The following is a 13,402-nucleotide window of genomic DNA, read 5'->3' on the forward strand; positions in this document are numbered from 1 at the left end:
CCCCTCACGCCAGGCATTAAAAGCTTGCGGGTGAGAGGCCGTTGTCTCCAGAGAGAATCAAGGTCCAGGGGTCCCGCATTTTTGTTGAAATTAATCTTTGCAGTCAGCAGGAGTTACCCAATGAAAGGCGTCTTTTCACAAACAGAAGTCTGAGGCGCCTGAGAGGGATTTTCACTGTGGCATGGACTTTCCCGGACTGCCGTCACTCACTGGCCACTCCTTTTCATTACTGAGTCGAAAACCCCGCGGGAGGTACCGGGTGTTCTCCCCTCCTTTCCTAGGAGGGAAGCGGCCAGCAAGGGGCGCTGTGCAACTGCTCGCCACCGCAAAGAGGAACCAGAAGAGGCGGCGTTTGCCTCGCCGGGCCCGGTGGCCGCTGCTCCTCCTCCTCCACCGCCTGGGCGGAAGTAGCTTCGCTGGTGTCCACGATGGGTCGCAAAAACAAGAAGAATCGGCAAGACGGCGCCTCGGAACTCCGGCGAGTCATCACCTTCGATGAGGAGAGTCGACGGTAAGTCGTAGGGAAGGAGGATGAAGAAGGAAGGAGTAGTAGGGGAGGATGGCATGACTGGGCTCCCTTCCTGCACACACACGTTACAGAGCGAACCCACGTGCATCCTGAAAACAACACTGGGGACCAGTACCTTGGGGGGGGGGGGAGTAACATTGCGGCTTCAGCTGTGTACGAATGACTTAATGTATGTACATTACAAAGAAAAATCATATGTATACTGTCCATGCATGGTATGCACGTTCATTGAACCGTGTACACTGTGACTGGGCTGGAATGCTGTGTTGCCACGAAGGGAGGGAGGATACCCTCGTCGCGCCTTTCCCGGATATCTAGATTGTCCTCCCCACTCCGGCAGAGGAATACAGCAAGTTACCAATTTGGGAAGCATCGACTTTATCCGTTTCTAAGAGAGCCAGTTTGGTGTAGTGGTTAAGTGAGTGGGCTCTAATCCGTGAGAACCGGGTTTGATTCCCCACTCCTCCACTTGCACCTGGCTGGATGACCTTGGGCAAGCCATAACTCTGGCACAGCTGTCCTTGAAAAAGAGCAGTTTCTGCCAAGAGCTCTCTCAGCCCCACCTACCTCACAGGGTGTCTGTTGTGGGGAGAGGAAGGGAAAGGAGTTTGTAAGCCTCTGAGACACCTTTGGGTAGTGAAGGGCGGGGTATAAATCCAATCTCTTCTTCTTCGAAGGCATCTTCCTCTTTTAGTGTATGTTCATGGGCACAGCCCCTACAGCCTAATTAATACATACATTTTTGGATGGGAGTGGCATCTTCTTCAGTGGGACTGATTCAGGTCTGAGTGAGAGAACTGGAGTGTGTGAGATTCAAAATAGACCTGGTTCTTGCTGAGGTGTACATTTCTGTGTCTGAACTGTGCTGCTCTTTAGGTAGGTACAGGTAAAGGTCTCCCTTGCTCAAAAGCCAGTCGAGTCCGACTCTACGGTTGTGGTGCTCATCTCCGTTTCCAAACCGAAGAGCCAGCGCTGTCCAAAGACGTTTCCGTGGTCATGTGGCCGGTATGACTTAACGCCGAGGCACACAGAACGCACTTTTTAGGTAACAGACGGTTAAACAGGCTTCCATACAAAACTACTCCCTGCATATAGAATATATACAAGTCAAGGAGAAGGCTAGGCTAGGTACCTGCCATGTCAGTTACCCGTTCTCTGTATGGTGTATTCAATCATGTTGGCTCCTGCCATTTGTCTGAACTGGTACAACCCAGACACAGACTTACCACTGATGTGAGGACTAGGCACGAGGGCTTTGGCTCCAGTGAACTTTGTGGGGTGGGAAAATGGCGGTATCTTTTAGGTAATGAATGTGTTTCAACCAGATCTTGTACCTCATTTCAAAATGTGATTATGTTTATCCCCCTGGTTTAGAGTTTCCATTAAAAAGGAGACATTTAGTTGATGTCTTCTCTATTTATCAACTTATTTATTTATTTATTATTAAATTTCTACCCCACCTCCCAGCCACGGCCGGCTCAGGGCGGCTTACACTAAAATCAGCACATAGTTTACAATAAAACTTAAAATATAAATTAAGTTAAAATAATTATAAAACCATATAGTAAAGTGCTAGTGACATTGATTTCATAATGACTGCTATTCAGTTCTCTCTTCTCACAGTCGGTTCTTCGATCTTCTTTGATTGTCTTTCCAGCGGTTGGCTCAGGCTCTCTGACCCTCGGCTCTCAGTTCTTAATGGTGGTGGCGGCTCCAAAAGCCTGGTGGAAGAGCTCCATTTTACAGGCCCTGCAGAACTGTAAAAAATCCCGCAGAGCCCTGATCTCCTCTGGGAGCTCATACCACCAGAGAGGAGACGCCACCGAGAAAGCCCTGGCCCTGATTACTGCCAGCATGGCCTCCTTAAGACCTGGGAGGGCCAGTCGGTGCTGGGCCTCTGATTGTAGTGCTCTCTGGGGTACATGTGGGGAAAGGCGGTCCCTCAGGTATGTAGGACCCTGGCCATATAGGGCTTTAAAGGTTAGAACCAGCACCTTGAAGCGAATCCGGTATGCTATAAGCAGCCAGTGCAATGCCTTTAGCACAGGTTGGATGTGCTCCCGAGTAGGGAGTCCCATCAACAGCCTGGCCGCGGCATTTTGCACCAGCTGCAGCTTCCGGATTTGCGACAGGGGCAGCCCCATGTAGAGAGCATTACAGTAGTCCAATCTCGAGGTGACCATCGCGTGGATCACCATTGCCAAGTCATTGTGTTCAAGGAAGGGAACCAGCTGCCTGATCAGCCGGAAATGATAAAAGGACAGTTTGGCAGTGGCTGCTACCTGGGCCTCCATTGTTAAGGAGGTGTCTAGGAGCACTCCCAGACTCCTAACCTCCGGCGCTGGCACCAAAGGAGCCCCATCAAAGGTTGGAAGCAGGATCCCTACCCTCAGACCGCCCCAACTTAGGCACAGGACCTCCATCTTTGTCAGATTCAGTTTCAGCCGGCTCAGTCCAGATCTTCTGGTTTGGAGTCAGACTGGCCACCCAACAACAGATAGAGCTGGGTGTCATCCACGTACTGGTGACATCCCAGCCCATGCCTCTGGGAAATCTGGCCAGGGGGGCACATATAGATGCTAAAAAGCATTGGGGACAGCACTGCCCCTTGAGGCACTCCACAGTCTAGTGGGTGCCTGCAGGATAGCTGTTCCCCCATTGCCACCCTTTGTCCCCAACCTTGGAGAAAGGAAGCAAGCCACTGCAAGGCCAGTCCCTGGACTCCAGTGTTCGCGAGGCGGTGGATCAGTAGCTGATGGTCGAACGCTGCCAACAGGTTTAACAGCAACAGCACTGCCGTTCCGCCCCGATCCAGATGCCTCTGGAGGTCGTCTGTGAGGGTAACCAGTGCCATCTCCATCCCACAGCCCGGGTGAAAACTGGACTGCAAGGGATCTACAATGAAAGCATCATCCAAGAAGCCCTGTAACTGAACCACCACTGCCCTCTCTATTATCTTGCCCAAACAGGGCAAGTTGGAAACTGGCCGATAATTAGCCAATTAGACTTACAATTGCATAATCCTATTTGAGTCTCATTGAGAAAAGTGGACTACAAATACAGTAAATAAACAGATATATTTTCAGCTATCACTACAACAGGAGAAAAAAGTGCAAAAAAAAAGTACTTTGTCACTTGGTGAACTGGGCAGTTCTGGACATGTATAGGTGTGTCCACATGGAGAATTACAGGGGTTGTTAAGTGGCTAGGAGCAGGATCCATATAATTTGCCTACTACTTAACTTTTATGTACCAGTTGCCAGTGGTTTTGTGTGAGGGCATAGAGCATCATAGCATGTATCAGGATATCCTGATCCTTCTGTCCCTTCCTATGACTGAGACCCAAGGCTGATGGCCAATTATTACAAGCTCCCTCTTGTTAGATTGAAAAAAGAATCTCTTTATTTCTTTGGAACTTTTTCTTATGTCAGTTAGTTTGCAAATAATTACTTTTATTTATCTTTTTCAAACCTTTTCTAATAGATTTTTGCAGAGGTCATTTCGGGGGGGATCGCGGGGGAACACAGTTCCCCCGGGTGAGGTACGGGGGGCGGGGCACATGACGAAGCCCCGCCCCCTGCTTCCGGCCGCCCCGCTTCCGGCCCTCATTCAGCCAGGAGGAGGCAGGAGAAGAGGGAGGGTAAGTTGCTTCCTCCCCGCCTCTCCCCACCCCTGCCTGCCTGGGGCCAGGGAGGGCCTTGGCGGGGCTTCCTCGCACTCCCGCTGGCCTTGCAAGTCCACCGCCGGGCCCCTGATGTCAGGGGGTGTGGCATATGCTAATGAGTTATGCTAATGTGTTCCCCTAGCTCTTTTTCTACAAAATGACCCCTGGATTTTTGTCATACCCATTGTTTAGGCACGGGTAGTTGCATGGTTTTATCTTATGCTTCTGTATGCTTAATCTCTTGTTGTACAAAAGGTTACTTGCGGGCAACTTAAATGATGTGTTTTGTTTGCCGATTGTATGTGGTAAGCTTATTTGTGAATAGGGTTGCCAAGTCCCCCCAGGGGGCGGCAAAAACCCCGCCTGAGAGGCCCGTTCCCCACTGGCGGGGACCCCACCCCCAAAGTGCGTGACGTGCCCGGCGTGAACATACCACCTGGAGGTGACGCAATTGCGTCGGGCACGTTGCGGGGGGACGCTATATCATCCAAGGGAAAACTCTGTGGTTTCCCTTCAGATGATTGTGGCCCCACCCCCAACGTGTATGATGCGATTGCGTCACTTCCGGGTGACGGGAGGCTCCAGGGGAAATCTGGGACCGGGACTCCCCTTGCTATTAAAAGGTAGGCCTTGGCAACCCTATTTGTGAAATTCCACAGGAGGAAAGTGGCTCTCTTTTTGGCTTCATGTAGCTAACTTACCATGGTTGCATTCCCAGGGAATACTTGACAGGATTCCACAAGCGAAAGGTTGAGAGGAGGAAAATAGCTGTGGAAGAGATAAAGCGCAAACTAAAGGAGGAACAACAGAAGATGAAGGAAGAGGTACTGCATCTTTTGGTGTCGTGGAGAAGAGAGATGGCTGACTGTGCAACAGGTTACAATGGGTGAAGCAGGGAGGTTTTCTGCTGAAACAAACCGCAAACACCTACCCTCTTTCCAGGGCAGGCTGCAAAGGGCAGGGGGGGAGTCTGTTTTTGTTACAGGCTGTGTACAGTTTTTGTTCCCAAAATTATGAAGATAAATTTTGCTTTTATTAAGTGCCACATGCATCAGGAATGAGGAACTTGAAGTTCAAGCTGGCCTGCTGTGGTTGAGGGGTGGGTACGGCTTGATACAAAGAATGTGGTGTTGAGGTGAGACCACTCTCCTTTAGAGGCTGTGCCTTTATACAACATCTTGTTTAAACCGGGACAGGCCAAGCAGCTAGTTCTGTCCCTACCCTAGATCTCAAAGAGGGTCGTAATAGTTCAGCATTCGGCCAGCCTTCCATAATGATAAAGTATAGCTGAGCTCTTGTAGTATTATGTTTCCACAGCTAATGGAAGCACATGAAAGGTGCTTAGGAGTTACCTAGTGTGCCGCTTTCGTCCAGTTTTCCCCTCCATGTTCACAAAAATGGCTTGTGACAATATGGGGCCTTTAGCATTAAACCAACTGGGAAGTCCATGGAAGTCCAGTCTACCATGAAAGCTGCAAATGTTTTGGAGGATGCTAGCTGCCAATTGCTGATGCCAAGGAAGTTTCTCCTAAGATAAACTGGCTATGACCAGTTAAAAAGTTGTAAATGTTGAAGAGTTACTATTAGATTTATGCATTCATTCCCTGACATTTTGTGGTTAGGGTGCACCTTCTGCGGCAGCTTTTTTTTTGGTTGCACCCACCAGCCTGTCAGAATTCCAGAGTGCCCACAGGTTCAAAAAGGTTGGCGGCCCCTGCTCTAGGATATCATTGAGTGTGTGTAGAACTCTCTCAATAACTTTCACCTTCCATTGTTTCTCCTGGTTTTCTAGTTTGAGAGATGCAAGCCAATCCTATAAACAACTAGGTCCTGCTAAGTTCTGCATACTTACTTGTAGGCAAGTCTGTGTAGGGCTGCAGCTTTAGTAGGCTCCGGCACTAGCTTTGTAATGTGTGCCTGGACGGTGTCATCTTACGTGCAAACCAGTTTTAAAAATCCCTGTTTTGAATGCTTTTCGGTTTTATCATATTTGTATTTTATTAATTTGTGAGCTGCTTTGAGTGGGTTTTTTTTAAGTGGCATATAAGTAGCTTAAATAAATGAAATAAAGAAATAACTTCCTAATGCCCCGCTCTGGAGGAATCAATAGCAAGGTGGGTGTTTGGGGAGGTAGGCATTCAACTGATATTTGGGAGAAACCAAGCAAGCAGTTGATGATCTGAAAATGATCGGGGTTTGTTTGTGTTTGTTTTTTATGTGTAGCGCCACAAGGAATACATGAAGATGCTGAAGGAGAGAGAGGAAGCCTTAGGTGAGTATCCTTTCTTATGGTGGAACCATTGCAGTTCGGCTCAGTTTGGAGGGGGAAAGAGAGCAGAGTGTATGGAGTGAGTGGTTTGGAAGTGGTGGTCTGCAGTCTATCTTCTATGACTTTTTAAATTTTATTTTATTTATTTAGGCATTTTTACCCCACCCTCCCCGCAAGCGGGCTCAGGGCGGCTTACAAGGGGCAAGAGCCCATGCATAAAACCCAGTAAGACAATAAAATCATAAATAATAACAGTAATAACAATCATAAAGTGCTTTCTGTGAACAAGATGGTCTTGAGTGGTTATGATGGCATCTTCAAATCAACCCCATTGGGGTACCACTGTCCAGTAGCTTGTTCATGCCAATCCCACGTTGTCAATGCCACGCAAATTTATGGCTGAGCTTCCAGGGCGATCCCTAATCCCAATGGTATTACCACCATTGGTGGTGGTGGCAGTGGCGGTCCCTATGCGAAAGCCTGGCGGAAGAGCTCCGTCTTGCAGGCCCTACGGAATTGCATAAGGTCCCGCAGGGCCCTGATCTCCTCCGGGAGCTCGTTCCACCAGGTAAGGGCCGCCACTGAGAAGGATCTAGCCCTGGTCGCAGCAAGCTTTACCTCCCGGGGACCTGGGATCACCAGACGGTTTTGGGTCCCCGACCAAAGTGCTCTTGGGGGTATATGTGGGGAAAGGCGGTCCCTCAGGTAGGTCGGACCCTGGCCATGTAGGGCTTTAAAGGTAAGTACCAGCACTTTGAAGCAGATTCGGTATGCTATTGGCAGCCAGTGCAGCGCCTTCAGCCCAGGCCAAATGTGCTCCCACTTGGGGAGACCCATCAACAGCCTGGCCACCGCATTCTGCACTAGCTTAAGCATGTATGTTTTCCATGAGGTAAGTTGTATTGTATATTATTTATTTATTTATTTATTTTGGGATTTATATCCTTCCCTACCCGTACGGCCCAGGGCGGCAAACAAGCGGCAACGCCGGAAATAAAACATAGATTACATTAAAACCTCAATAAATACAAACTAAAATGGTGCTATACAGTTCATTTTAAAAGTTCATTTTAAAAGTTCAAGATGGTAGATGTCCCTCACTGGCGGCCGATGGTATAAATGTAAGAGCGCCAGGGTGATGTTCCTCTTCTGGGCGACGTCTACCCCCGTCCAAGCCAGGTAGATGGTAAATCCGCCACAATGGTGGTATAGTGGCAGCGGCGGCGGCTCCTACTCAAAAGCCTGGCGGAAGGTTAGATTGTAGGCAGGAGAAGGTCAGTAAAGATCACTAGAAGTTTCTAGCTGCAGAGTTGTATAGGCATGGGGAGGAAAGTAGTACTGCAGCATGTGAGAAAAGCTCAGACAGGAGATCGAGCAGTTCCTAGCATAACATCTCCAGTTTGATTGGGGGAGTTGCTCTCAGAATTCTGTGTTCTCCCTTTAACCTCTTCAGACGAGGCTGACCAATTGGAGTATATGGTGACCTCACAGAAGGAGTTGATGAGCTACGATCACCCAAACCACACAGTTACTGTTACTACAGTCAGTGACCTGGACCTCTCGGGAGCACGCCTGCTGGGGCTGGACGGTCAAGAGGTAACGCTTCTGTTTGCGTGAATGTTTTAGGGGTACGTTACACATTTGTGGATTTTGTAGGTACAGTATGAAAAAGTATCACTCAAGTCATTAGAAATTCTGGGTTGAGAATTAATCTGGGTTGTTTTTTCCCAATCTCCTGCATTTTATCAATTAAAAAATCTTTATACAAATACTTATTTTTTTAAAATGCAAGGGCAATCTAAGGCATTCCTTCTTGTATGTGAGAGAAGAGGGGGAGATTCCTCTTCTAAGATGATGCTGGCTTCAACACAGAGGCATCATCCCCCCCCCCCCTATATACTTAGTTTTTAAACTATTGCTTTTTTCTTAGAGCCAGTTGGGTTGAAGTGGTTAAGTGCGCGGACTCTAATCTGGGAGAACTGGGTTTGATTCCCCACTCCTCCACTTGCACCTGCTGATGTGACCTTGGGTCAGTCACAGGCTCTGGCACAGCTGTCCTTGAAAAAGAGCAGTTTGTGTCAGAGTTCTCTCAGCCCCACCCGCCTCACAGGGTGTCTGTTGTGGGGAGGGGAAGGGAGAGGAGTTTGTAAGCCGCTCTGAGACTCCAAGTGAAGGGCGGGGTATAAATCCAATCTCCTCTTCTTCTTATGTGCAGATTTAATATATTCGTTATCTAATACTACTCAGCATTTAGTTAGCATTTGGGGGGAGGGGATTCAAAGTATTTCATGCCCAGCGTTTCAGTAGGCCCTACAAATCACCATAAGTCAGCTGTTAACTTGGCAACACTTTACACACACACACGCACACACACTAATAATAATAATAATATACTTTATTGTCATTGTACATAGTACAACGAAATTAAGGTGCAATCATTCGGTGATCTACAAGCATACTCATATACACTCACACAACCATACTCATATACACTCACACAACCATTAGGGTTCACATTGCAACTTAACCACCAATGTCACCCAAATTCCAATTCATACAGCATTTAAAGCAATAATAGCTCTCGAATAAAAACTGTTTTTTAATCTGTTTGTCCTTGTTTTGATTGTCCTATATCTTCTACCCGAAGGCAGCAGTTCAAACAGGGAGTGTTCAGGGTGTGACAAATCTTGCAAAATGTTCTTTGCTTTTTTCAAGCATCGAGAACTATACAATTCCTCCATGAGTGGGAGAGGACAGCCAATAATCTTCTGGGCTGTGATGATAACTCTCTGGAGTGCTTTCCTATCCACAGCCGTACAACTGGCAAACCAGACACAGACACAGTATGTTAAATTGCTCTCTATTGAGCAGCGTTCTCCACCAATAAACAGTGGCTGAATATCCGCAGTACTACTTCCCTCCCCATGCCTATACAACTAATCCTTAGAACACCCCTGTATAGTAGGCCAGTGTTATCTGTATGTTGCAGATGGTGGGAGAGGTTAGGTGTTTCTAATTCTGCTAAGTGGCTGAAACTTGTATTGGGAATTCCTTGATCAGGACAGATCTGCACTTGTAAAACTTCTCCTGTATTCTCAGAACTGATTAGCATTCAAAGGGAACAATTTCTGTAACATCCCCTTCTCTAATGTCCGCACGTATTTATCTGCACTTTAGTGAGTCATTTGGCTAATTGTACCTGAGAAGTAAATGTTTCTTCTGGCAACTGCCAGCTCTTTGAATGGTGCTTTGTGGCTTTTCATTAGGAAGATGCCGAACCAAAAGGAGAAGATGATGTCTCAAGGAAATCAACATGCACGTTGCCTAAGAAATCTAGAGACCCCTTCCTCTCTGAGAGGTAACTCTAAGACTGTTCTATCCTTCCTTTGACTGTAAAAACATGGAACATCCCATCTATCCTCTGAAGAGGCTGCTGAAAGATTATTAGTTTGTGTTGGGGTGGGGGGAGAATCTCCCCCCCCCCCATTTTTTAATCTGTGTAAAAGCTGCTGTTGGATGTGTACTCTCTGCAGTGTGGAAAAGAGAAGGACTTTGTACCCTTCCCTTGCCTGCCTTTTTCTGCATGAAATATCCAAACCCAGTTTTTTACCTATTTGGTGGCAACTTGCATTCTAATACACTGGTTGCTTCTTGCTCTGTAAACACAGTAAAATTCTGATTCCCTGATGCGCCACAAGAGGGCAGCCAACTTCTTATTGTTGTCGTTGCTCATACTATCTAAGGAGCAAATGAAGTCTGTGTTGACTTATGAGTTACTTTTAAAAATTCTATCCCAACAATGTGGGTTTTATGCTGTTTTTTTTTTTTTAATGTTATACTATTATGCTTGAAGTGCTGTAAAGAAAAGCACTTCAAAAAAAGCACAAAAGCAAAGTAAAACTGAATAAGGAATCCAAAGTACACACATCTCCCTTATAAATAAAAACCGAATGGTGGTGGCACTTCTCTAGAACATTCCACTTGCTCCAAAATCAGTTCGCTCTATGATCTGTCATTCAGAGGGTCTCCCTATCCACTGGCTGCTTTGCCTGAGTCCTGCCTCCAACATTCTAAACATTTTGCTCTTCCTCTCCCCCCCATAGCCAGTCAGAACACAGAGGTTATTTGCATATGCAGCCTCATTGGCCTCTGTCTCGGAAAACAGAGGTCGTTTGCATATGCGACTTGATTGGCTTTTGCCTCTAACATTCTAAACAGTTTTGCTGTTCTGAGGTAAAATGTGTCCAATCGCCAGGTGAGGGCTGGAGATAACTCAGAATTACAACTGCTTTCCAGGTGGCAGAGATCAGTTCCCCTGGAGAAAATGGTGGGCTCTGTATCCTTATATGCTGCTGAGGTGGCCCCCATATGACAGCCAATGTGACGTAGCAGTCAGGGCTTCAGAGCACGGGAGAGGCTGCAGGTGTGTGGGGGGTGGAAAGCTGAAGAGTGAGGGGGAAATAAAGGTAGGTTGATGATTGGCTGGGAAGAAGATAGGGTTGCCAACTCCAGGTGGGAAATTCCTGGAGATTTGAGGGATGAAGCCTGGAGAGGGTGAGGTTTCAGGAGGTGTGGGGCCTCGGACAGGTATAAAGCCATAGACTCCACCCTCCAAACCAACTATTCCCTTCTGGGGAACCATCGTTGCCAATCTCCTGGTGAGGACTGGAGATCACTCAAAATTACAACTGTTCTTTAGGTAGCAGAGATCAGTTCCTCTGGAGAAAATGGTGGACTCAGTGTCATTATACCCTGCTGAGGTCGCCACAGCAAATTGACACTGAGTGTCCAAGGACGGGGCACCCGCCCAGAGCCTCTTTCTAGAGGCCGTTGTATTTATTTCCACAACGGGCCTTTTTCCTAGTATGATATAATACCTGTTCGGATAACTTGAGTTGCATTTAGGAAGGCAAGACAGGATTGGAGGGACATGGACAAGGACAGCCATGATTGGGGTGGAGGAAGGTTGTGTGGCTGTGATATTGCAGCTAAGACTAGGCTGGGGATGGTCTTTGTAGAAGAGTTAGGTCTCGAGGAAAGAGGCTTGATGAATCCTTTCAGTAATACGAAACAGTACGGTGGCTTGCAGGAGGCAGTTCCACGGGTGTGTTTTAGTGTACTGTATTCTTTCTTCGAGGAGCCCTAAGTGTCTTGCATGTGTGTCCCGGTCACTGCTGTCGAGTTGCAGAACTCTCCCATGTTTACCTTCCTTGGTTTCCATTTGTTCGGGAGAAATGAGGGCATATATATTTTAAACAAATAAATATACCTGCTTAGTATCTGCGTCATGTGCCTTCTGATGAAGTTGTCTCCTAGTATTGGGGTGGGGCAAAGTGGGAGGAAAGGGAGCTGGGCATGAGGAGCTCTGTAGTAGACCAGAAACTTTGCATGGCTCTAGAACTGACTGTCTTCCACTCTATATAGGATCTCTTCGCTCACCACCTCGCTGCATACCCGTAGTCAGAGAAAGACCAAAGGCAAGCTGTCTAGGCAGAGTCAAAGCATAAAGAAGAGAGCCCAGAAACCAAGTACAGGCCGAACCAGCAAGTCTCAGCGTCGAAGAATGACGGGCAAAGGCCGGCGTGTTCGAGACTGATGACCAAAAGGAAAGGAAGGGGCGTGGCCTGAGCAGAAGCAAATGGCTGCTCGGCAGCATGGCTTACTGGGAAAGACCATTTTATACAGATTGTGTCTCCGTTGTTGGAGAATTGCTGTTGAGCTGCAGAAGTCTCCTAAACTAATTCAGGAGCTGAGGAGTGTTGGGTAAATGCTTCATTTTGCATGCACACTCCTGCCCCTAAGGAAGTTTGCTTGTACTGCGTGGGGCTCTCTCAGCAGAAATCTTGCTTTCCTGTGAGAGAATTGGGCAGGGGAGCGTGCTTCCCTCTCTCCCTGTCCAGGTGTGGGTGATGGCCAGATCCATTTAAACATCAGAAGTCTCCTGGAAGTGTCCACTTGGCATTCATGTTCTTGCTCTTGTATGAATGGTTTCTCACCTCTGTGACATCCCAGACCATTCCTCCCAGGAAATCTGGTGCCATGGATTCTTACTGCACAATGCTGTGTTCCAGTGGGTGAACAGACACAGTAACAGTTCTTCTGGGGGTGTTTCTGTTGTTGATAAATAAATTTTGTAACAAAACTGTGCGTTTTTATTCTTACACTTGAGAGGCAAGAAGTTGTGCCCGCTACTGTTACTTATGGCGGGCCAGTGACCAAACGCTTTACAACTTACATTGTGTTTATCCTCCCATGCGGCCTCCGATTGCTTTCTACTCCCGTATCTTTGAAATGAGAACTCGGAGACTTGCTCGTGGCTCCAGGCAGCAAGGCTGTGGCAGAAATGAGTTGGGATCCTAGGTCTCCCAGATCAAAGGCCACCATCGTACACATAAAAAAAATGCCCAGGCTCCGAAAAAGCACTAGTAGGGCAATACTCCTTTTAGGAGCACCTTAAAATATCACAGAGTCATGAGCAAGCTTTTCAGGTTTTCTTCAGACTGGAAAAACAAAGTGTCAAGGGCGGAGGGGATGTTTTTATCTAAGCCTGCGGATTCTGAAAATCTGAATATAGACCAGGAGAGTCCCCTGCCTTTCTCCCCGTTGCGGAACCAAAGTGATTTACAGTGTTCTCCTTTCCGCCATTTGATCCCCACAAGAATCCAGGGAGGTACGTTAGGCTGAAAGTGGTTGGCCTGAGCTCACCCAGCAAATTGTATACTGGGTTTTAACTACTGTAAGCCGCCCTGAGCAGCTTCGGCAGGAGGGCGGGGTAAAAGTCTAACAAATAAATAAAATAATAAATAATTAGCTTGCCCGGCAAGGTGGGGGCTGTAACCTGGCTCTCCAAGAGGCTTGTCGGACACTAAACACTATATAACACTGGCTCTCAGTTTCCGAATCTTTCTTAAACTTCAAAAGCAAGAAGGAGCTGAAGGGT

General features: G+C 47.4%; 1 protein-coding gene across 1 annotated transcript; it reads left to right on the plus strand.

Annotated features, from left to right (window-relative positions):
• Positions 1–398: 398 nt before the first annotated feature.
• NOL12 (nucleolar protein 12) lies at positions 399–12,512 on the plus strand. The gene is made up of 6 exons (XM_015405987.1): positions 399–511; positions 4,912–5,017; positions 6,417–6,465; positions 7,916–8,058; positions 9,729–9,820; positions 11,887–12,512. Exons 1-6 carry the CDS (start codon positions 429–431, stop codon positions 12,056–12,058), a joined length of 645 nt encoding a protein of 214 aa, XP_015261473.1. The 5' UTR covers positions 399–428; the 3' UTR covers positions 12,059–12,512.
• Positions 12,513–13,402: the final 890 nt, after the last annotated feature.

This window comes from Gekko japonicus, unplaced genomic scaffold (genome assembly GCF_001447785.1).
Source record: "Gekko japonicus isolate JY-2015 unplaced genomic scaffold, Gekko_japonicus_V1.1 scaffold385, whole genome shotgun sequence".
Taxonomy (NCBI): Eukaryota; Metazoa; Chordata; class Lepidosauria; order Squamata; family Gekkonidae; genus Gekko; species Gekko japonicus.

What these genes read in the sequence shown, in the direction of transcription:
- NOL12 (XM_015405987.1), top strand. Translation starts at nt 429, where the DNA reads ATGGGTCGCAAAAACAAGAAGAATCGGCAAGACGGCGCCTCGGAACTC. An exon ending in TTCGATGAGGAGAGTCGACG is followed by an intron (nt 512 to 4,911) that starts GTAAGTCGTAGG and finishes TTGCATTCCCAG; the next exon opens with GGAATACTTGACAGGATTCC. An exon ending in TGGGGCTGGACGGTCAAGAG is followed by an intron (nt 8,059 to 9,728) that starts GTAACGCTTCTG and finishes GCTTTTCATTAG; the next exon opens with GAAGATGCCGAACCAAAAGG.